Raw genomic sequence first — 21,584 nt, 5'->3', positions numbered from 1 at the left:
GGGAGTGAAAGGCCCCAGCTCCCTCACTGCCCCCCGAGCCAGCCCAGCGCCCTCAGCCATTCAGTGCGATAACAGCGATGCTCACACCTGGTGACACCCCCAGTGCCCGCAGCGGGCAGGGCGAGGGCCTGTCCAAGGAACAATGGGTGAAAGCTGCAGCAAGGGAGACTGAGGCTGGAGATGAGGAAACACTTTCTAACTCTCAGGGCAGTGAAGCTCAGGACCTGGCTCCAAGGCAGGTTGTGGGATCCCCATCTCTGGAGGTTTGTAAGAACAGGACAAACCCCTACCAGAGATGGTCTAGGCCCTGCCCCAGCATGGGGGGCTGGACTAGGTGACCTCTCGAGGTCCCTTCCAGCCCTGCATTGCTAGAAGTCTAGGTTACAGCTGTTCTGGGGCTGGGCCCAGGGCCCTGGGGGATCTAAGCAGGCGTGTGGCACATGGCAGAGTTAACTTGTTAGTGACCCTGGCAGCTGGCAGCTCAGCATCCCTGCCAGGGGCCTAGGCTGGCACATGTCTGGCTGCCTGTACCCGGCTCAGCTGGGTGTTACTGTGCTGTCTGGACAGGACCTAGGGTTGGAACCTGGACAGGTTTCCCAGGATTGTCCCTTTGTTCAGGTCACTGACCTGGGAAATCTGTGGATGAGGGGACAGGTGGTGTATGTGGAGCAGGCAGATGTCCTGTTTTTTTTGCACCTCAGAGGTGGCAACCCTAACAGGACCCCCAGTGTAACTGGTGTTTGTGTAACTGCCCTGGGTGTTCCCTCCCCCAGGTCTGTGTGGTAGGATACCCCGGAGTGCATGGACCTCTGGGCCAGTGGTGCTGCAATGTGTGTGCATGGCCCCTGGGCTCTCTGATCCCTGCTGGAGCTGCCCCGACTCCCCCAGCAGGCACCAGGGCACACACAGGGTCAGGCTGGGAGCAAACACACACACAGCTCAGCCACAGAAAAGCTGCCTCATGGTCTGGGCACAGTTTGTTGTAACTGGGTCAGGGGAGTGTCACAAGCTGGTTATAAAAGCCTGTCTGCCCTGGCAGTGGGGACAGGGCCTTCCTCCCCCCAAATCCAGGGGGACACTGAACAGCTCCTGTCTGGTCCTGTTACGCTAGAAGGAAATTGTGGCTAAAGCTCGGTGTGAGCCTGGCGATGCTGCTGCTGGGAGGAGAGAGCTGAGCAGGTCCGTTTAATTATGGACAGCTGAGAATGTCCCTCCTGCAGAGCCCAGGGACCGCCCTGGAAAGGTGACACCAGGGGGCAGCATTTCCTCACTAATCAGCCCTTTCCCAAAGGGGGCATGTCCCTGCTGTGCAATAAACCTGGGTTTTGTCTGCCCCTTTCCATCTGCCCCCAGTGACATTGCTGTTTCCAGCCCATTGCTTTTGGTATGAAAGTGCTGGAGCACTGGGGAAATGAGGAGAGAGCTCTCAGGGGCAGGTGGGATGCTGACGTGAATGAAGTGTCAGTTTTTGGTACAGTACCTGCATATAGCTGGGCTCTTCTCAGCCCTGAAAGCAAACACAGAGAGAGAGAGATGAGAACTCCTCTGAACACAGACACGCTGAGCAGGACACAGTGTAGAACACAGGTTATATTAAGGGTGTGTATGTGGGGGGCAGGAAATGGAACTTACCAAGCCCAAATTCAGTGAAGAGTTTCCCTAGAAAACAATAAATAAATAGATCTGAATCCATGCTTATAAAAAAGGGATGGGAGCCAAAAACCTAAAAGGAGTTTAACTCGTTGGAGAAAAGATGCACCTAGGCATTCACAACAGATCCAGACACTTGCACAGCCCTGAACAAGCAGTCCTGAAGGAGTGTTAAGAATGAAACAGCTGAGCTGCTAGCAGAAATATGCATCTAATTAAAATCAGCTCCTGACGCAGAGGAAAAGAAGGTAGGAAATGTTGCACCCTATATTTTTTAAAAAGTGCAAGAGTGATAAGGAGAATTATAGCCCAGTTAACTTTAATTCAGATCCCGGTAAATTGGTTGAAATTATAATTAAAAATAGAATCCAAAAGCATGTAGATGAACACATAGGTGCCGACTCCATGGGTGCTCTAGGGTGGGAGCACCCATGGGGAAAAAATGGTGGGTGCTGAGCACCCATCGGCAGCCAACACCCCTCCCCTCTGAGTGCCTCCCACCCGCCGGCAGCAGCTCTGATCAGCACCTCCCCCTCTCTCTCAGTGCCTCCCACCTGCCGCAGATCAGCTGTTCTGCGGCGTGCAGGAGGCGCTGAGGTGGGAGGGGGAGGAGTGAGGGCTGGGTGCATTCGGGGGGGGGGGGTGGAACGGGCTGGAAAGAGGCGGGGCGGAGCCTTGGGGGAAGGGGCGGAGCTGGGGATGGAACCTGGGGCAGAACCAGGGGATCGAGACCCCTCCCCCCCCGCACTTTAGAAAGTCGGTGCCTCTACTGGTCACTATCTCCAACAGGACAGAGCAGAAATTGAGGGTGGAGGATTCAGAAAAGGGAGAAGGTGTTAATTATAGCATGGAAAGACTTCAGTGTGGGGAGAGAGAGGTTATTATTAGGACTGTTCAGAGAGGAGACAGCAGAGGACATGGCAGAGGTGCACAGACTAACGAACAGCACGGAGATGGTAAATCGATTATCGGATGGTCCTAGTCACCCTCTCTCAACAGTTTTTTCCCATTTTTTTAAGTTGCTGCCTTTCAATTTCACTGAAATACTTTCCCAAGAAATACACAGTGACTCTTCCCCATCAGGTATCACTCAGACCAAGAGCTGAGTAGCATTATACATATCCAGGGAGAGTGAGGACAGTCACAGTATGTTAGATAGAACTGCAAAATTATTGGGGATGTAAAACCTCCCAATTCAGGGCATGAGCTGATCCTGAACTGCCTAGAGCTAGGAAGAAACGTCCCCTCTGGGCAGGGTATTCCATGACTGTCTTATTGGGGCTTCTGGAACCTTTTTCTGAAGCAACAGGGAGACAGGATCCCACAGTAGCTTCTTCCCTGGTCTGATCTGCTACGGCAAATCTGGCAAAGATTCTGTTTACTGAATGTACCACTCAAGTGTTATTGCACAAAATCACATTACAGTACCTAGGTAATTATCCCAAATGTCAACTCTAAGTTAATGCATTTGTGAAAATGTGCCATGAAATGTTATAAAAATGAATCACAACTTATATGTCTGAAAGTTTAGCAATTCACAATTATATGTCTAATCCCAGCCCCAACCTTTGTGCAGACAATTTCTCCCCGGCCACCACCTTCCTGATGGGGAATGTCCCTGATGGGGAAGTTGGAAATATTATTACAACTTAACATTTCCCCATCACTAAATATATAGTGAATGACAAAATAATACATTCACCTGCTCCCTTCTGTCAATGACTAGGAAGCAAATCCCCAGGTTATTTCCGTGGCTGGGGCACTGGTAGACATAGCTAGTGTGTGCAGAATGGAAGGGGTTACGGTGGAGCTCTACTTGGCATGCAATATAAAGCAGAGTGTGTTCCATTTGATAAGAGCCCTCAATAGCTGCTTAGGAAGGATAAGTTATATTCCCTCCTTGCTAACATTAACAAAGAAACATTACCTTTTTCTTCACGATGTTCTTCTACAAATAAATCATAAAGAAGAGGATGTGATTTAACATATGGCACATTTACAGGAGTATTTCCTACTATTATCTATACATACATGGGCTTACAGCTGTTCCCATTGACTACATTGTTGTCAGGCCCTTGTGTAATGTGATTATGCAGTCATTTGCTCAGCTACATTATTTCCAATTTTTTTAAAATTGCCACATAATTGTGCTCCACAATTGGGGCTTCTGACTTTTGGGTTTAACTGATAAACACTAATAAAATAAGTCCCTAATACAAATAAATACTTCCAAAGAGAACCACCTGCAACAATACAGCAATGTTTGCCTGAGTTTGCAGAGAGCCTGAAACCAGTGATCTGAGAGATACAAACTGCCCCCTTCATCTCAGGTTGTAGACTCCAAAGCCTTATAGTGACAGCATTCAGAGCTATTTCATGGCTGATAATTTGATCAGAACTTCTCAGTAGTGTGCTTCTCCCTCACTGGTTGATGTAGTGACAGAAATTGGGGTAGAGTGCACTGAGGCAGCTACTTGCCAAGAAGGCTGCTGGGTTTAGAATAATGAAATCAAGGCCTTTCCCTCCTAAATTTAATGTCACCTCTGCCTGTGGCCAAAGGGGGCAGATGTATCCCCTCCTCAGTCTGAAATGCCACCCAGAGTAGGTCTTCACTGCAGTTAGCCCAGATGATCAGCACCCATTCTGAGCCCCTGGGTTAACCTAACCTGGGTGTGAGCAGCCCCACTGCAAAGCCCTACCCCAGTTACTGTGTCCACACTGGTGCTGCGCACCCCGTGTGAGTCCCAACGACTGCTGGAAACATATCCCATGGTTCTCGGTGCTGAGTCAGCTAAGCCACACTGATTCTTTCCCAGTGAATTATGGGAGAACGTGTCTGTGCTTCTAGCACACCTGGGGGAATCATGGGACGGCACTGGAGGACTGTCAGCACTGAGTGATTTAGCTTGTGTCCTCACTGTAGAATGGGCAGGTTACCAGCCCAAGTGAAAGTGTTACCTGGGCTCTAACCCTCAGCCCGAGATGGGCCAGCTCCCCTGGACTGAAAGCCCCACTAAACTCAGGTGAGAGGGTTTGTGTGTGGACAGAATGGGGAGAGTTGGAGGCATCACTTCAGTAAGAGCCTGGCTACCTGCAGTAAAGACACAAAATCACCTCCCACACCTGCCCAGCTGCCCAAACCTCCGGCTCCCCTGCCCCAAACACCTGGGATGCAGTGATATATTTATAATACAAAAATCTCTATTTTTCATGGAAAGCAGCAGTAGAAGAATGCAGCCCATGGGCACTGAGGGTCCCCTTTCTTACATGGCCACTGGCCTGTCAGAAGACAGGGGATCCACAGCGATCCCGAAGCACAGGCCACGTAGGGGCCTCAGCAGCTCTGAAGCACTGCACAGCCAGATCCCACAGCCACCCATTCTGTGAGATCACAGAGAGGGGCTCAGGGGCAGACCAGAGTCAGAGGCCTGGTCAGTGGGTCTGTGAGCTGAGCAGATTGACTGGGCCCAACCTTACATCCAGAACCGTGTTAGGCTGAGATTTGAATGAAAGCGACACAAGGAACCAGAGAGTGAGCTCTCAGCACAGCCCCAGCTCTGCTCGCTGAGCATGGCCACCAGCAAAGGCCACTGGACATGATCCCATCACAGTGAGCAATGGCACAGTGAACTGGGCAATCAGGGCAACACGATGCTCTGTGCACTGAACACACTGCCTCACAAGGCCCTGCCTTGCTTGCACCAATTTTACCCAAGGTGCTTCTCAACTGATTCAGTTAAACTCATGAAAGTTTGTGTGTAGACACAGCCCAAGGGAGTTTAAAGGGGAATCCCCAATGAGATTTTGGACTCCCCCTTCTGAGAGAGGGAGCCAATCACGCACTGGTCTCAACCATTTCAGGTTGTTCATTCCTCAATGAAAGTCAAAAATTTTCACAACCCCCTTTTATTTATTATAAAAGTCAGAGTAAAACATATATCAATAACTAAGATAAGCCTGGATAATCCATCACAACCACTAAATTTACGGTATGTGACCTCCCAAACTCGGAAGGTTTTGGCAGCCCCAAAGTTATTCTGGACATTTTCTTTTCTTTTCTTTACAACTGTTATAATATTTTCAACACCTCACCCCCCATCCCCCACAATAGCCTTCTGTGACCCCATTCCAGAGGGTCATGGCCTGCCAGTGGATAAATGCTGGTTTAATTAGTACAGCAGGATGCCTGAGGGAATCACGTTTCTGTGAGGATCTCGAGATGTCAGTCAAACTCCCTTTGGTGTAATTGGAAATTACCCATCTACAGAGAATCTTGGTACTTTCTCATCCTCTTCATTGTTCACAAATAGCTACATAAAAGCTTTAACACGCCCCATTGGCCCAGACACTGACCTTTCTGTCTCTCCAGATCAGATCGCAGCATCTCTAGGGGGAGAAAAAGGTGAGAGGTGAGATTTCACCATCATGTTTACGGGCACATCACTACTGTTAACTTAGCACAGTCACACTAGGGTGAGAGAGGCGGACAGACAACAAATGGACACTCAGACAGATCTGTCCAGGCGCCTTTCCACTCAGTGTCCCTGCTGCCTGGGACTGAGTCATGGTAGCATACAATAGTGGGGACACTTAAAAGTCTCCCCACAGAAGCCACCCCACTGTCTGCGTCCCAGTCACACCCCTCTCAAATCTGGCTGTTGTGAGGGGGTTGAGAGAAGGTCTCTTTGTCTTAGGCCAGGTGTACACACAAAGTTTCACTGGTTTAATTTAGAAGTGTGTACAATAGCAGGATACCTCTCCCCAGCATGGAGGTGCTGCCACGCCTCAGTTTCCCCTCTCAGACAGTAGTTCCCCAGGGGTCTAAAGTCTGCAGCTGCTGGAGGGGTAACTTGTGGTCAAGTAATTTTGGGTTCAGTTCTCTGCACAAAGCTCTGTCGGAGCCCTTCCCCTTTGCAGGATCAACAAAAAGTCCAATGAGTAAAGTAGCTAAACAATCTGCTCCCCTCCCCTGCCCCCACTGGGTCACAGCCCTTCTCTGGGCTAAGTAATCCTTCTAGACTTCAGACAGCTCATCCCTAGCCCCCTCCCATCTCTCCAACTTTGCAGTCCCTTACCCAGGGCTCAGTCAGTCCTCCTACCCTCACCGTTGGGGTTTACGTCCATCTCCTCCAGGTGATGCTATGGGAGGCCCTGGGCTCCCCTTCTACTCTCGATTCCAGCCCAGAGACCCTAAATATGCAGGGATTGTTCACTCTGCTCAGTAACCTTGAGTCGCTTTTCCCTGGGCTGCTTCCTACACCGTCTGTCCCTTTCTGAGTTTCTCTGCAGCCTCTCCCAGGCTGCTGCTTCCCCGCTCTCCCAGGCCCTTTTCTGGCTAAGCCCCTCTCTGGCTATGTTACCAACCCTCCTGCCAGGCTGCTGTGCAGAGACCCATTCCAGATCCTTCCCTACCCTGGTCACCAGCCTATATTCCAGCCTGGTACCACGGCCTGCCAGGGGTATTAGCTGGAGGCTCCTCCATGCAGCCATGGGCATGGGCAGTGTGAAAGTAGAATGAATTATATTGAAATTATAATTCATTAAAGAAATGCTACTTGAAGGGTTTGTTGAAATATAGTTGTCAGGAAGAGAAACATTAAGGAGTGTGAGACAATGGGTCCTCAAACTAACCAACTTAGAGCTCCTACTGAGCTAGGAGATTGGTAAACGTTAGTATGCAAATAAGATATGTATGTATATTTGTTACGCACATTGCAAGGATAATTAGACCTATGCATGCAGGTTATTGGCTTTAAAATACTCAGGAAAGAGACCTGGGCAGCACTGTGGACCCCTCTTTGAAGAACTCCGCTCGCTCGATGTGCAGTGGTATTTAAAGAATGAAGTGTCAGGATGCACAAAGAACACGACAGAAAATCACACATATATACATCCTCACCGGTACTGGTCGCCCTGTCTCAGGAAGGATATTACAGAGACGGGCAATAATTATGATTTGAGCCCTGAAGGCAAAGCCATGAAAAAAGTGATTGAAAAAGATGGGACATTTTAGTTTAGATAGGAGACATGACAGAGATATAGAAAACAGTGAGTGAGAGAGAGATAAATTGGGTTCTCAGACCTACCTTCCCTCCTAGTGCAAGAACAAGAGGATACTCAACTAAATTGGAAGGTAGCAAATTTCAAACTATAAGAAGAAATACTCTTGTTTACATGATGCATAATTAGCCTGTGGACCTCCTTGCCACAAGATAGCATTGAGGACTAGAGTTTAACAGAAATAAAATGAAAGGACGTTTATATGGCTCATGAGAACATGCAGTTTTACACTGAGTAGGGTTAAAACAAAACAGACAAGCAAAGAAAAACCCCAAATGGATGAAGGATTCAGAAAGGCCCAGGTACTGATATGGAAATGCAAATATCCAATTGTGATCATTCTCAAAAACACAGGCGTTCTGGAAGGGAGAGAAACCCCCTCCTGCTTCAGGGCACAAGCCAAACACTGACGGGGGGTCTGGAGGGATTTGAGGGAAGTGAACTCTCCCTGGGGGCAGATTAGTCGATCACTGGGGTGACGGGACTGGGTGGGAGGGGGGGCGGAGCCCGCAGCCAATAGCACAGGAGAGCAAATGAGCAGAGTGACACTGTAGCAAGCAGCACGATGACATCATCAACCACCATGTCCCTGGCCACCTTCTGCCTGGCAGGTCACACCGGGGGTGTTAACGACTACAGCCAGCTCACAGCATGGGCACAGTGCTGGCTACACAGAGGGCAGAGTGAGCCAAACCCGCTCCCTCCCCTGGCTGTGTGGGAGCAATAAACCCCTGGGAGTTCAGGGAGTGGGGTTTGGGTCTGTTCATTCCGTGTCCTGAGTGTGAGGGACGAGGGGCAGAACTTCTCAGCACAGGGCACAAACCAAACTGACTTTTAGTTCATAGTGAGAGCTCTCAAGACCTGCCTCAGGGGTCTATGAAACTTCTTGCAAAGTCTGAGATTCCCCCTCCCCTCCCATTGCAATGAACAAAGGGACCTCACCTTTCTCTGCACGATGCGCCGCTGGAAGTGAACAACAGGAGAGGTGGGTTACAAGGTAGAAGATTTATCTGTAAGTATTGCAAACTCATAGGGGACATTTTTCTACTGGTAGAAAGCAGAACACACACTGGGGTGCTCTGCCTCTAGCTATTCCCACTGCCAGCGTTATACTGGGGACACAAGGCCTCGTGCAGGTAAAACGCTGAGTACATGGCTCTCCCCTTTCCCTATTGGCTGAGGCCCCACGCTGAACTCGATGGTCTTTCTGTCTGTCTGGAATGGGATAACTCTTGAGAACCATGTCCCATCAATTGCAGCGTTTCAGGGGATTTTCTAACTATCAATGGGCTGGACCCTCCTGATTTTGGTGAAAACAGGAGAACTGTAAAAGCCTGATCTCCACTAAACTCACTGTTTGATCCCTCAGGATACAGGATAAGCCAGTGACCTTGGGGTTAGGGTTTAAGGTGAGGGTGAGGTTAGGGTTAGCAGTGGGCCCCTCCCCCACTCCAGTCAGCTCTCACAGCTGCACTTCTTGCCTCCTCCCCCTCCCCCACCCCCATTATTCCAGCCAGGCCCCTCGCCTCCCCACTCTGGTCAGAACTCTGCTGATGTGGGTGAAAATCAGAAAAGCCTGATTTTATTGGAAATCAGTTTTTCCAGTTTTCTGCTTTTCACAACAATCAGTAGGGTTATGGCCAGAGTTGAGGGAGAATGGTGGTGCAGACCCCTTTGGAAATGTTAGGCATAGTCTGCAGACCTGCCGGGGTCTGTGGTCCACAGGTTGAAAACCACTGCTCTAGGGGGAGAAAAGTGGGAGAGGTGAGATTCCCCTGCCATATTTCTAGGAATAACCCTGACATCAGTTAATGTAACGAGCCCAGACACTGACCTTTCTCGCTCTCCAGTTCCGATCGCAGCGTCTCTAGGGGGAGAAAAGTGGGAGAGGTGAGATTCCCCTGTCGTATTTCTAGGAATAATCCTGACATCAGTTAATGTAACGAGCCCAGACACTGACCTTTCTCGCTCTCCAGTTCAGATCGCAGAGTCTCTAGAGGGAGAAAAGGGGGAGAGAGGAGATTTCATTCCATCATGTGTATGGTGAAGTTCCTATTATTGTTTAATGCCGCTCTGCTGTAGTTATGGAATAGAGAAACAAATGGAGAGACACAGATGGGTCCATCTATTGAGGTCCCCGCACCCCCATCCTAGGCCAGCTCCTGAGCTTGTGGGTGGTGCCTATCCCCTGATCCTAGTGACACATGGGAACAGCTCCCTCTAAGGCCAGGTTAGTTGGGTGGTGCCCTAGCTAAGAACAGGGTGGAAGTGTCTTTCTTTAGCTGGGTGCTCAGATCAGCATGAGCCAGGGAGGGAGGAGTGGATGGGTCCCTACAGGCATCGCCTCTAAGATCAGCTCTTTCCTCTTAGAGCTTGTCCATTTGGTGTCAGCCCTTGGGTACCAACACTGCTAGAAATGGAGGTAGCGGCATGTCTGCCAGTCACTGCTGAGCACAGCCTGAGCGAGAGCATCTTGTGCCCAGTGTGATCAGCATCTCAGAAAAGCCGTGCAAATCCTGAGTGTGTTTGTTTTATTACAGCAATCCTAGCCACAGCTCACCAGATGGCTGATGTGGAGAATTCTCTAAAAGGCCCAGGGGACAAGACAGTGACAGCTGATTGTTTCATGTTTGGAAATGAGCCCAACAAAGCTGTCTCTAGGCACATAGACAAACTTTACATACAACTCAAAATGAGTGAATCCCTGTGTCAGGGTTCCCTCCCCACTCTGAACTCTAGGGTACAGATGTGGGGACCTGCATGAAAGACCCCCTAAGCTTACTTCTACCAGCTTAGCTTAAAACTTCCCCAAGGCACAAATTCTTTGCCGTTGCAGGGTACGCTGCCACCACCAAGTGATTTAACAAAGAATCAGGGAAATGACCACTTGGAGTTCCTATTCCCCCAAAATATCCCCCCAAGCCCTTATACCCCCTTTCCTGGGGAGGCTTGAGAATAATATCCTAACCAATTGGCTACAAAGTGATCACAGACCAAAACCCCTGGGTCTTAGGACAATAGAGAAATCAGTCAGGTTCTTTAAAAGAAGGAATTTTATTTTAAAAAAAAGGTAAAAATCACCTCTGTAAAATCAGGATGGAAAATAACTTTACAGGGTAACAAAAGATCCAAAAACCCAACAGAACTTCCTCTAGGCTTAGTTTTGTGAAAGTACAATGAATTATATTGAAATTATAATTCATTAAAGAAATGCTACTTGAAGGGTTTGTTGAAATATAGTTGTCAGGAAGAGAAACATTAAGGACAAAGACCGAGTAGACGTCCTAAAAGACAAACTCGGCCAACCTAAAACTAAATTGGCAAAAGGAGAGGTTGATTGTTTCATGCAGTGGTGGGAAGAGGCAAATCATAGGTGGACAGAATCAAAACTTGCCCCTCTCAAAGATTCTGGCTTCTATCCCACCAGATGCAACTCATTTTACTGTTGTTGATTTGTGCTCTGCTTTCTTTTCTGTCCCGGTTCACCCTGACTCCCAGTTCCTGTTTGCCTTTTCTTACAAGGGGCAACAGTACACATGGACCACACTGCCCCAGGGCTATACTGAAAGCCTGTCATATTTTTCCCAGGCATTAGCCTGAGACCTTGCTGACCTTGTTTTCCCGTCCAGGTCCACACTAGTCCAATATGTAGATGATCTACTCCTCTGTTCCCCTTCATTGTCTGCCTCTGAAACTGACTCTTTAGTGCTCCTTACTGCCCTAGCAAATAAGGGTCACAAAGCTTCTCGCTCTAAACTACAACTCTGTCAAGCTTCTGTCACATACCTCGGCTTTCTCCTCTCCCAGGGTTCCCGTGCACTTTCTCCCACCCGCGTCCAAGCTATCCTTAGCTTTCCCCGATCCCGCTCCCCACGCCAGGTCCAGAAGTTTTTCGGCATGGCTGGATTTTGCAGACAATGGATTCCCCAATATGCCTCCCTTGCAAAACCTCTCCAGGAACTCACTCGATTCTCTGTGCCTGACCCCATGCCGTGGCCCCCTGAGGCCAATTCTGCCTTTGTTTCCCTCAAACAGGGTTTGGCTTCTGCCCCTGCCTTAGGGCTGCCTGACTATTCTAAGCCTTTTATCCTTTCCTGCCACGAACAATCTGGGTGTGCACTTGGAGTTCTCACTCAGATGCACGGAGAAAAGAACCGCCCAGTGGCTTATTTCTCTGCCACTTTAGATCCTGTTGCCCAAGGCTTACCCCCCTGCCTGCATGCTGTGGTTGCTGCAGCGCGCCTAGTCGAAATGTCTGATTCCCTTGTTCTCCGCTCTCCTCTTACCCTCCTGGTCCCTCACTGACCTCGCCCTGCTCCAAGACTCTGCCCCAGAAACCGAGAAAGAATCCTGGGTTGCCCAAGGTTGCTCTCTACATCCCGAATCCTTTTGGTGCTCACCTACTGGTGCCTTTGTAGCCCCCTTTTCACTCTAGCCATCTCTGGCCACCCTGCTACACGGTGTTTTGCATGTCGAAAAGGAGGGGATGGTCTCTACTGTAACTAAGACAGGATGGTGGGCCCCCCATTTTAGCTCTTTTACAGCCCGCCACTGTGCAGCCTGTATCATTTGCCAAAGCCATAATATTGGTAAACCTGTAAAAGTGGCCCAGGGGTTCCGGGGCCTGCCTCAAGCACTGTTCTTGCACAAATGCCTAAGTGTCAACAATATGAATTTATATTGGTTATGGTATGTTTATTCTCCGGTTGGATTGAAGCCTTTCCTTGTCGCAAGGCTGACTCACTGTCTGTTGCCAAATGTTTGTTAAATCATAGTATGCCTGCCAAGGGAATTCCTGCTACTCTGTCCAGTGATCGGGGTACACATTTTACTGGACAACTTGTTCAACACCTGGACCGTATATTGCATATCAAACACCTGCTACACTGTCCCTACCACGCACAGAGTGCAGGTGCAGTTGAAAGACGAAATGGTGTACTTAAGAATAAGCTTGCTAAAATTTGTGACTCTACAGGATTAAGCTGGCCAGTAGCCTTACCATTAGCCCTTATGGACATGAGATCCACTCCATCCCAAAGGCATAAATTAAGTCCCTTTGAAATTGTTATGGGAAGCCCTATGCGAGCTATGACTGCCATTACTCCCGTTCCAGATTTGAACTTGATTCACAGTGCGCTCCTTCAGTATTGCAAGGGACTAATGCAAGCTGTAAGTCACTTCCATTCACAGGTTCGAGCCGCCTGGCCCACGGAACCCACCTCCGACGCTTGCCACAACCTCGAGCCAGGTGATTGCATCTACGTACGGCGCCATCATCGAAAGCACGCCTTGGAGCCCCGGTGGAAGGGTCCTCATCAGGTACTGCTTACTACACAGACGGCTGTTAAACTATCTGGCATCGCAGCGTGGATACATGCTTCACAGTGTAAGAAGGCACCATCCCCAGAGAACCAATCACCACCTCAGAACAACGCAGAGTCAATTTTGACTCCAGAAGAAGACCTAGAGGAACAGTCTGCAATACCTTACAATCTAAGTTCTCGTAAGGGTTGCCAGAAGCAGACGACGAAAAAAAAAAAGAAAAAGCAGTAGCGAGCCTAGCGCCTACTGCCTGGTGAGCGTAAAACAGTGACTGCGGTTCCCTCAGCTGAGGTTGTCAGAACCAGAAGAGCCTTGCCTCCAACATGCGCCTCTGCCTGTTCCTCAGCTGCTGGTATCTTACGGTCTGGGGAGACCACGATGACAATTCTTTTATCCAGCAGCAGGTGTGGATAGCTCAGACCCTTAATATTTCTAATTGCTGGGTCTGCAGCCACATCCCAGCCCACTCTCAAACTGGTGTTCCTGTCCTGGCTGTCCCACTCAAGTCCCCAGACCTCACTGGAGGGCCTCGTCCGTTTAACAAAATATGGAACAGCAATGACACTTGGGAAGCGGTGGGAATAAAGGCATCTAAATGGATAAGTGTGGTGGAGGGAAAAGGTCATTGGTGTTGGGTGTGTAATGGGACAGGGCTGGATCTGGGGAAAAGCCGTTGCCTTCAGCATATTGTGGCCAATGGTGTATGGGATTATTCAAAGAAAACTAAAAAGTGGCGGGCCAGGTCTGGAGATATGAATTTTTTCTCAACCTGGGATCAAACAGAGAAATCAATCTCATGTTCCCTCTACAGTAACCATAGTGAAAACAATACAATCTTTCAATGTCATGCAAATAACACCACTCCTCGTAAGGAGAATTACCCTGTACCCTTTGGGGGATACTACTCCTCTTTGCAAAAGAAATGCTACTTGAAGCGTTTGTTGAAATATAGTTTTCAGGAAGAGAAACATTAAGGCGTGTGAGACAATGGGTCCTCAAACTAATTAACTTAGAGCTCCTACTGAGCTAGGAGATTGGTAAACGTTAGTATGCAAATAAGATATGTATGTATATTTGTTACGCACATTGCAAGGATAATTAGACCTATGCATGCGGGTTATTGGCTTTAAAATACTCAGGAAAGAGACCTGGGCAGCACTGTGGACCCCTCTTTGAAGAACTCCGCTCGCTCGATGTGCAGTGGTATTTAAAGAATGAAGTGTCAGGATGCACAAAGAACACGACAGAAAATCACACATATATACATCCTCACCGGTACTGGTCGCCCTGTCTCAGGAAGGATATTACAGAGACGGGCAATAATTATGATTTGAGCCCTGAAGGCAAAGCCATGAAAAAAGTGATTGAAAAAGATGGGACATTTTAGTTTAGATAGGAGACATGACAGAGATATAGAAAACAGTGAGTGAGAGAGAGATAAATTGGGTTCTCAGACCTACCTTCCCTCCTAGTGCAAGAACAAGAGGATACTCAACTAAATTGGAAGGTAGCAAATTTCAAACTATAAGAAGAAATACTCTTGTTTACATGATGCATAATTAGCCTGTGGACCTCCTTGCCACAAGATAGCATTGAGGACTAGAGTTTAACAGAAATAAAATGAAAGGACGTTTATATGGCTCATGAGAACATGCAGTTTTACACTGAGTAGGGTTAAAACAAAACAGACAAGCAAAGAAAAACCCCAAATGGATGAAGGATTCAGAAAGGCCCAGGTACTGATATGGAAATGCAAATATCCAATTGTGATCATTCTCAAAAACACAGGCATTCTGGAAGGGAGAGAAACCCCCTCCTGCTTCAGGGCACAAGCCAAACACTGACGGGGGGTCTGGAGGGATTTGAGGGAAGTGAACTCTCCCTGGGGGCAGATTAGTCGATCACTGGGGTGACGGGACTGGGTGGGAGGGGGGGCGGAGCCCGCAGCCAATAGCACAGGAGAGCAAATGAGCAGAGTGACACTGTAGCAAGCAGCACGATGACATCATCAACCACCATGTCCCTGGCCACCTTCTGCCTGGCAGGTCACACCGGGGGTGTTAACGACTACAGCCAGCTCACAGCATGGGCACAGTGCTGGCTACACAGAGGGCAGAGTGAGCCAAACCCGCTCCCTCCCCTGGCTGTGTGGGAGCAATAAACCCCTGGGAGTTCAGGGAGTGGGGTTTGGGTCTGTTCATTCCGTGTCCTGAGTGTGAGGGACGAGGGGCAGAACTTCTCTGCACAGGGCACAAACCAAACTGACTTTTAGTTCATAGTGAGAGCTCTCAAGACCTGCCTCAGGGGTCTATGAAACTTCTTGCAAAGTCTGAGATTCCCCCTCCCCTCCCATTGCAATGAACAAAGGGACCTCACCTTTCTCTGCACGATGCGCCGCTGGAAGTGAACAACAGGAGAGGTGGGTTACAAGGTAGAAGATTTATCTGTAAGTATTGCAAACTCATAGGGGACATTTTTCTACTGGTAGAAAGCAGAACACACACTGGGGTGCTCTGCCTCTAGCTATTCCCACTGCCAGCGTTATACTGGGGACACAAGGCCTCGTGCAGGTAAAACGCTGAGTACATGGCTCTCCCCTTTCCCTATTGGCTGAGGCCCCACGCTGAACTCGATGGTCTTTCTGTCTGTCTGGAATGGGATAACTCTTGAGAACCATGTCCCATCAATTGCAGCGTTTCAGGGGATTTTCTAACTATCAATGGGCTGGACCCTCCTGATTTTGGTGAAAACAGGAGAACTGTAAAAGCCTGATTTCCACTAAACTCACTGTTTGATCCCTCAGGATACAGGATAAGCCAGTGACCTTGGGGTTAGGGTTTAAGGTGAGGGTGAGGTTAGGGTTAGCAGTGGGCCCCTCCCCCACTCCAGTCAGCTCCCACAGCTGCACTTCTTGCCTCCTCCCCCCCGCCCCCCAGCCCCCCGTATTCCAGCCAGGCCCCTCGCCTCCCCACTCTGGTCAGAACTCTGATGATGTGGGTGAAAATCACAAAAGCCTCATATAATTGGAAATCAGTTTTTCCAGTTTTCTGCTTTTCACAACAATCAGTAGGGTTATGGCCAGAGTTGAGGGAGAATGGTGGTGCAGACCCCTTTGGAAATGTTAGGCATAGTCTGCAGACCTGCCGGGATCTGTGGTCCACAGGTTGAAAACCACTGCTCTAGGGGGAGAAAATGGGGAGAGCTGAGATTCCCCTGTCGTATTTCTAGGAATAACCCTGACATCAGTTAATGTAACGAGCCCAGACACTGACCTTTCTCGTTCTCCAGTTCAGATCGCAGAGTCTCTAGAGGGAGAAAAGGGGGAGAGATGAGATTTCATTCCATCATGTGTATGGTGAAGTTCCTATTATTGTTTAATGCAGCTCTGCTGTAGTTATGCAATAGAGAAACAAATGGAGAGACACAGATGGGTCCATCTATTGAGGTCCCCACACCCCCATCCTAGGCCAGCTCCTGAGCTTGTGGGTGGTGCCTGTCCCCTGATCCTAGTGACACATGGGAACAGCTCCCTCTAAGGCCAGGTTAGTTGGGTGGTGCCCTAGCTAAGAACAGGGTGGAAGTGTCTTTCTTTAGCTGGGTGTTCAGGTCAACATGAGCCAGGGAGGGAGGTGTGGATGGGCCCCTACAAGCATCGCCTCTAAGATCAGCTCTTTCCCACTTGGAGCTCGTCCATTTGGTGTCAGCCCTGGGGTACCAACACTGCTGGAAATGGAGGTAGCGGCATGTCTGCCAGTCACTGCTGAGCATAGTCTGAGCGAGAGCATCTTGTGCCCAGTGTGATCAGCATCTCAGAAAAGCCGTGCAAATCCCGTGTGTGTTTGTTTTATTACAGCAATCCTAGCCACAGCTCACCAGTATGGCTGATGTGGAGAATTCTCTAAAAGGCCCAGGGGACAAGACAGTGACAGCTGATTGTTTCGTGTTTGGAAATGAGCCCAACAAAGCTGTCTCTAGGCACATAGACAAACTTTACATACAACTCAAAATGAGTGAATCCCTGTGTCAGGGTTCCCTCCCCACTCTGAACTCTAGGGTACAGATGTGGGGACCTGCATGAAAGACCACCTAAGCTTATTTCTACCAGCTTAGGTTAAAACGTCCCCAAGGCACAAATTCTTTGCCGTTGCAGGGTACGCTGCCACCACCAAGTGATTTAACAAAGAATCAGGGAAAGGACGACTTGGAGTTCCTATTCCCCCAAAATATCCCCCCAAGCCCTTATACACCCTTTCCTGGGGAGGCTTGAGAATAATATCCTAACCAATTTGCTAAAAAGTGATCACAGACCCAAACCCCTGGGTCTTAGGACAATAGAGAAATCAGTCAGGTTCTTTAAAAGAAGGATTTTATTTAAAAAAAAAGGTAAAAATCATCTCTGTAAAATCAGGATGGAAAATAACTTTACAGGGTAACAAAAGATTCAAAAACACAACAGAACTTCCTCTAGGCTCAGTTTCAAAGTTACAAAAAACAGGAATAAACCTCCCTCCAGCAAAGGTAAAATTCACAAGCAAAACAAAAGATAATCTAACACGCCTTGCCTGGCTTTTACTTACAACTTTTGTAATATGAGAGACTTTTAGGATGGTTTATAGGAGAAGGAGTTTTCTGACTCGATGCTTCTCTGCTTCCCAAGAGAACACACACAAACAAAGCCCCCCCCACCCCCAAGATTTGAAAGTATCTTCTTCTTCTTTCCCCATTGGTCCTTTTGGTCAGGTGCCAACCAGGTTATTTGAGCTTCTTAACCCCCTACAGGTAAGGAGGAATTCTAGTCTACCCTTAGTTGTATGGTTATGACACCCTGACACCTAAATGTGGACTCAACCCACATAATGGATCTGTTAAAGCCAGGAACGAAACCAGTTCACACCTAGTGGTGACAGTTCTAAAGGTACAATATGCAGTTCCAGGGCTGGCCTTACCATGAGGCGAACTGAGGCGGCCGCCTCAGGTGCCAGAGTGTGGGGAGGCGCCACTAGGACCCAGAGTGTAGAAAATTGTGCCTGCTGCTGGTGCATCTGTATTCTCTGCTTGAGATGCCCAGAGATGGGGGAGTGCTGTGCTGGAGGAAGGAGGGCACAAGAGACATAACAGGCAGGCAGGAGAAAAGGGGAGAGGGAATAGCAGAAAACAGCAGGAGCTGCAGGGAGAGAGAGGAGGAGGAGCCTCTTATGTACCTCTCTAGCATCCCCAGGAGCCTGGACTGATTAACACCAGCTTCTCAGGGAGCTTCCTGTTTCCTGCTGCTTCCCTGAACGCACCTGGGGAGAACAGGCAGTCAACTGAAGTAGTACGAGCCAGTTAGGCCCTTAAGATGCTGATATCTTCCCTCACTCAGGCCCTGCTACCAGCCTGCTTATTTGTCCCCTTCAGCTGAGTGTTGAGAGCCACTATAGCTGGCACAGAACAGCAATCATAAGTGAAAGAAGAAAACACCCCTCTGGGGCAGCATTCAGAAAAAGAAAGAAAGCAAAGGAAGCTTTTCTATCTAAGCAGGAAGGAGCTCTCCGGAGATACAGAGACACAAATGTTCACGGTGAGCCTTCCAGCCCCAGTGAGGATGTGAGTGGTGAGGAGATGCCTGATCTTCCAGTTAGTCAGAGTGCAGGTGGTCTGGCAGCTACTGAAGAATCCGTATCTCCATCTCAAATGGATGTAACCATGCACATTCCTGAAGAAAAGTGTAGATCAGAGAAGAGTGTGGTAGAGGCGCAAGAAACAGCTCCTCCTGAGTTTAGTTCCTGAAGTCTGGATTATCCAGGACTGTGGACCCATTTGAGCAGTAGCCTGAGGGACTTCCTTGTACTGCATGGGCCACAGCAAGTGAAAAACTTCGTGTTCCCCAAAGACAAGGAAAATAGAAGTTTCCATCCAACACATTCCTGGCGTGAAATCCCCAATGGTGACAAAGTGGAGAGACCATGGCTTATGTACTCAAAAACCCAGAATGCTGCATATTGGTTTTGTTGCAAACTCTTCCAGCCTAATGTTCCAGCCACATTTGGCTCTACAGGAACAAAGGACTGGAAAAATCTGGCTAGAAATCTGGCATGCCATGAGAAGGCAGGAAATCACCAGAGAGCATTCCATAGGTGGAAAGATCTTGAGATAAGACTAAGGTTAAAGGCCGCCATAGATGATCAGCAACAAGAGAAGATTTCATCAGAGTCTCTTAACTGGCAAAATGTTCTGAAAAGGCTCATTGCCATTGTGAGAATGCTTGCTACCCAAAACCTAGTACTGCGTGGCACTTCAGTGTCACTTCATGTGCCAAACAATGGAAACTTCCTTAAAATTATGGAGCTGATGGCTGAGTTTGATGCTGTACTCCAGGAGCATCTAAGAAGAGTCACCACTCAAGAAATGTACAAACACCACTACCGAGGAAAAACAATTCAACATGAGATCATACAGTTACTGGCAACAAAAGTCAAACAGAAGATTGTGGCAGATCTGAAGTCAGCAAGATATTACTCTGTTATTCTGAACTGCACACCTGACATCAGCCATAAGGAACAAATGACTTTAATGGTGCGTTTTGTAAAAACAACAGAACCTAGTGAAAATGCCCCTGCAATGGTGACTGTCAGAGCATTTTCTAGAATTTATTGACATTGATGATATTACAGGAGCTGGTATGACAAATGTGCTTCTTAAAAGGCTGAAAGATACGGGAAATGCAATAGCTGACATGAGAGGTCAGGGCTACGATCATGGTGCCAACATGAGAGGAAAGAACAGAGGAGTACAGACATGGATCCGAGAGTTAAACCCTCGAGCTTTTTTTGTCCCATGCAGTTCTCATTCATTGAACTTGGTGGTGAGTAATGCAGCATCAGCTTCTAGTGAGGCTGCTGAATTTTTTAATGTAATTCAAAGCATCTATGTATTTTTCTCTGCATTAACTCATCCATGGCAAATTTTGAAGCAACATCTGGGAACATCCTCTCTGACACTGAAACCACTCAGTGCCACATGATGGGAAAGTCGAGTGCAGGCGATAAAGCCTATCAAACACCAAATTGGGAAGATAGATGATGCCATAGTTACCATTATGGAGGATAATGCTGTGACAGGAACTGTTGGTGGGAGAACAGTGGCAGAGGGAAATGGAATCACCAGAAACATACATCACTTCAAATTCCTGTATGGCTTAGTGTTGTGGCATGACATACTGTTTGAAATAAATGTTGTAAGCAAGAGACTCCAAGGTGTTGACCTTGATATATCTGGAGCAATGGAACAACTGGACAAAGCAAAGTCATACCTACAGTCTTACCAGTCAGAATAGGGATTTCAAAACATTCTGAAGAGTGCACAGAAGTTGGCAGAGGAACTTCACACTGAAGCTATTTTCCCACCCATTCAAGAATACAAGAGTCACCGAAGAAGAAGACATTTTGATGACGAGGCATGGGATAATCCCATAAGAGACCCCAAACAACAATTCAAAGTTGAATTCTTTAACCAGGTGCTAGATTGTGCAATACAGTCAGTTGAAGAACGTTTCATGCAGCTCAAGGAACACAGCAGTATATTTGGGATGTTCTATGATATTCCAAAACTCCTCACTGTACCTGAAGAAGACCTACACCAGCAATGCAGGGCACTAGAGACAGTGTTGACACATGATGACATGCGCGATATTAATGCGAGTGATTTAGGTGATGAACTGAAAGCCCTTTCAAGATACATTTCAGCAGGATCAACTCCAATGGCTGTTCTGGAATATATGTGCACAAATAAGATGACCACCCTCTTTCCAAATGCTTTTGTTGTTCTGCGCATACTTCTAACACTTCCTGTAACAGTTGCCAGTGGAGAACGCAGCTTCTCCAAACTGAAGTTAATAAAAACACATCTACGCTCCACAATGACACAGGAGAGGCTGGTTGGCCTTGCAACCATCTCAACAGAGCATGAGTTGGCCCAGACCATGGACCTTCAGAAAGCAGTTCAAATATTTGCAACCAAGAAGGCATGGAAAGCACCACTTTGATTATTCAAACAGATAAAAATACCAGTGTTTACTCTGCAGACAAGAAAAGTTACATTTGCTGTTCAGGCGTTTGAAAGTTAAGTGTTACTTAAAATTTGTGAACAAGGCATTTTAAGTTGTTAGTGCTCCTTTACTGGGGCAGGTAGCAGAGCTGTACCATGAGAGGAGCAGAACAGGAAGAAGGCAGAATTGAGACCTTTCAAAGTTTTGGCCCAAGCGAGGGGGTATGGGGGCGTCATTTGAGCTCCCTGCCTCTGGTGCCAAAATGTTGTGGGCCGGCCCTGCGCAGTTCCAACTTTCACAAGTAAACAGCACAGTTCCTCTCTGCTCTCTGAATTACCTGCTTCCGTCCCCACTGGGAAATCATGTTAACAGACATTTCCCCTTCCCAATTCTTCCGACACTCGCAAATTTCTACATAAAGTTCACAGCTCTTCAAGCGAGAAAACCCACTGGGTGGGACTTTCACAGCAGCCTTGCAGGTTTGCACACTCAGTGCCCATTAATTTAAACAAAAATTGAGTATTCA

The 21,584-nt window shown here is 48.1% G+C and overlaps 2 protein-coding genes across 2 annotated transcripts in view; one reads left to right on the top strand and one right to left on the bottom strand.

The window, feature by feature from the left end:
* LOC102936186 (butyrophilin-like protein 2) overlaps positions 1-21,584 on the top strand; it is a 1,677,894-nt gene that overhangs the window by 1,408,630 nt on the left and 247,680 nt on the right.
* Positions 1-21,584, bottom strand: part of LOC114020220 (butyrophilin subfamily 1 member A1) — a 1,361,724-nt gene that overhangs the window by 1,316,705 nt on the left and 23,435 nt on the right. The window contains 6 exon segments of the mRNA XM_043528139.1: positions 6,004-6,036; positions 8,653-8,673; positions 9,545-9,577; positions 9,671-9,703; positions 15,409-15,429; positions 16,305-16,337. Coding sequence (XP_043384074.1) covers positions 6,004-6,036; positions 8,653-8,673; positions 9,545-9,577; positions 9,671-9,703; positions 15,409-15,429; positions 16,305-16,337 — 174 coding nt within the window.

Source organism: Chelonia mydas, chromosome 14, assembly GCF_015237465.2.
Source record: "Chelonia mydas isolate rCheMyd1 chromosome 14, rCheMyd1.pri.v2, whole genome shotgun sequence".
In the NCBI taxonomy this organism is placed as follows: domain Eukaryota; kingdom Metazoa; phylum Chordata; order Testudines; family Cheloniidae; genus Chelonia; species Chelonia mydas.
The sequence above is the reverse complement of the archived record's forward strand: the minus strand, read 5'-3'. Positions and strand labels throughout refer to the sequence as shown.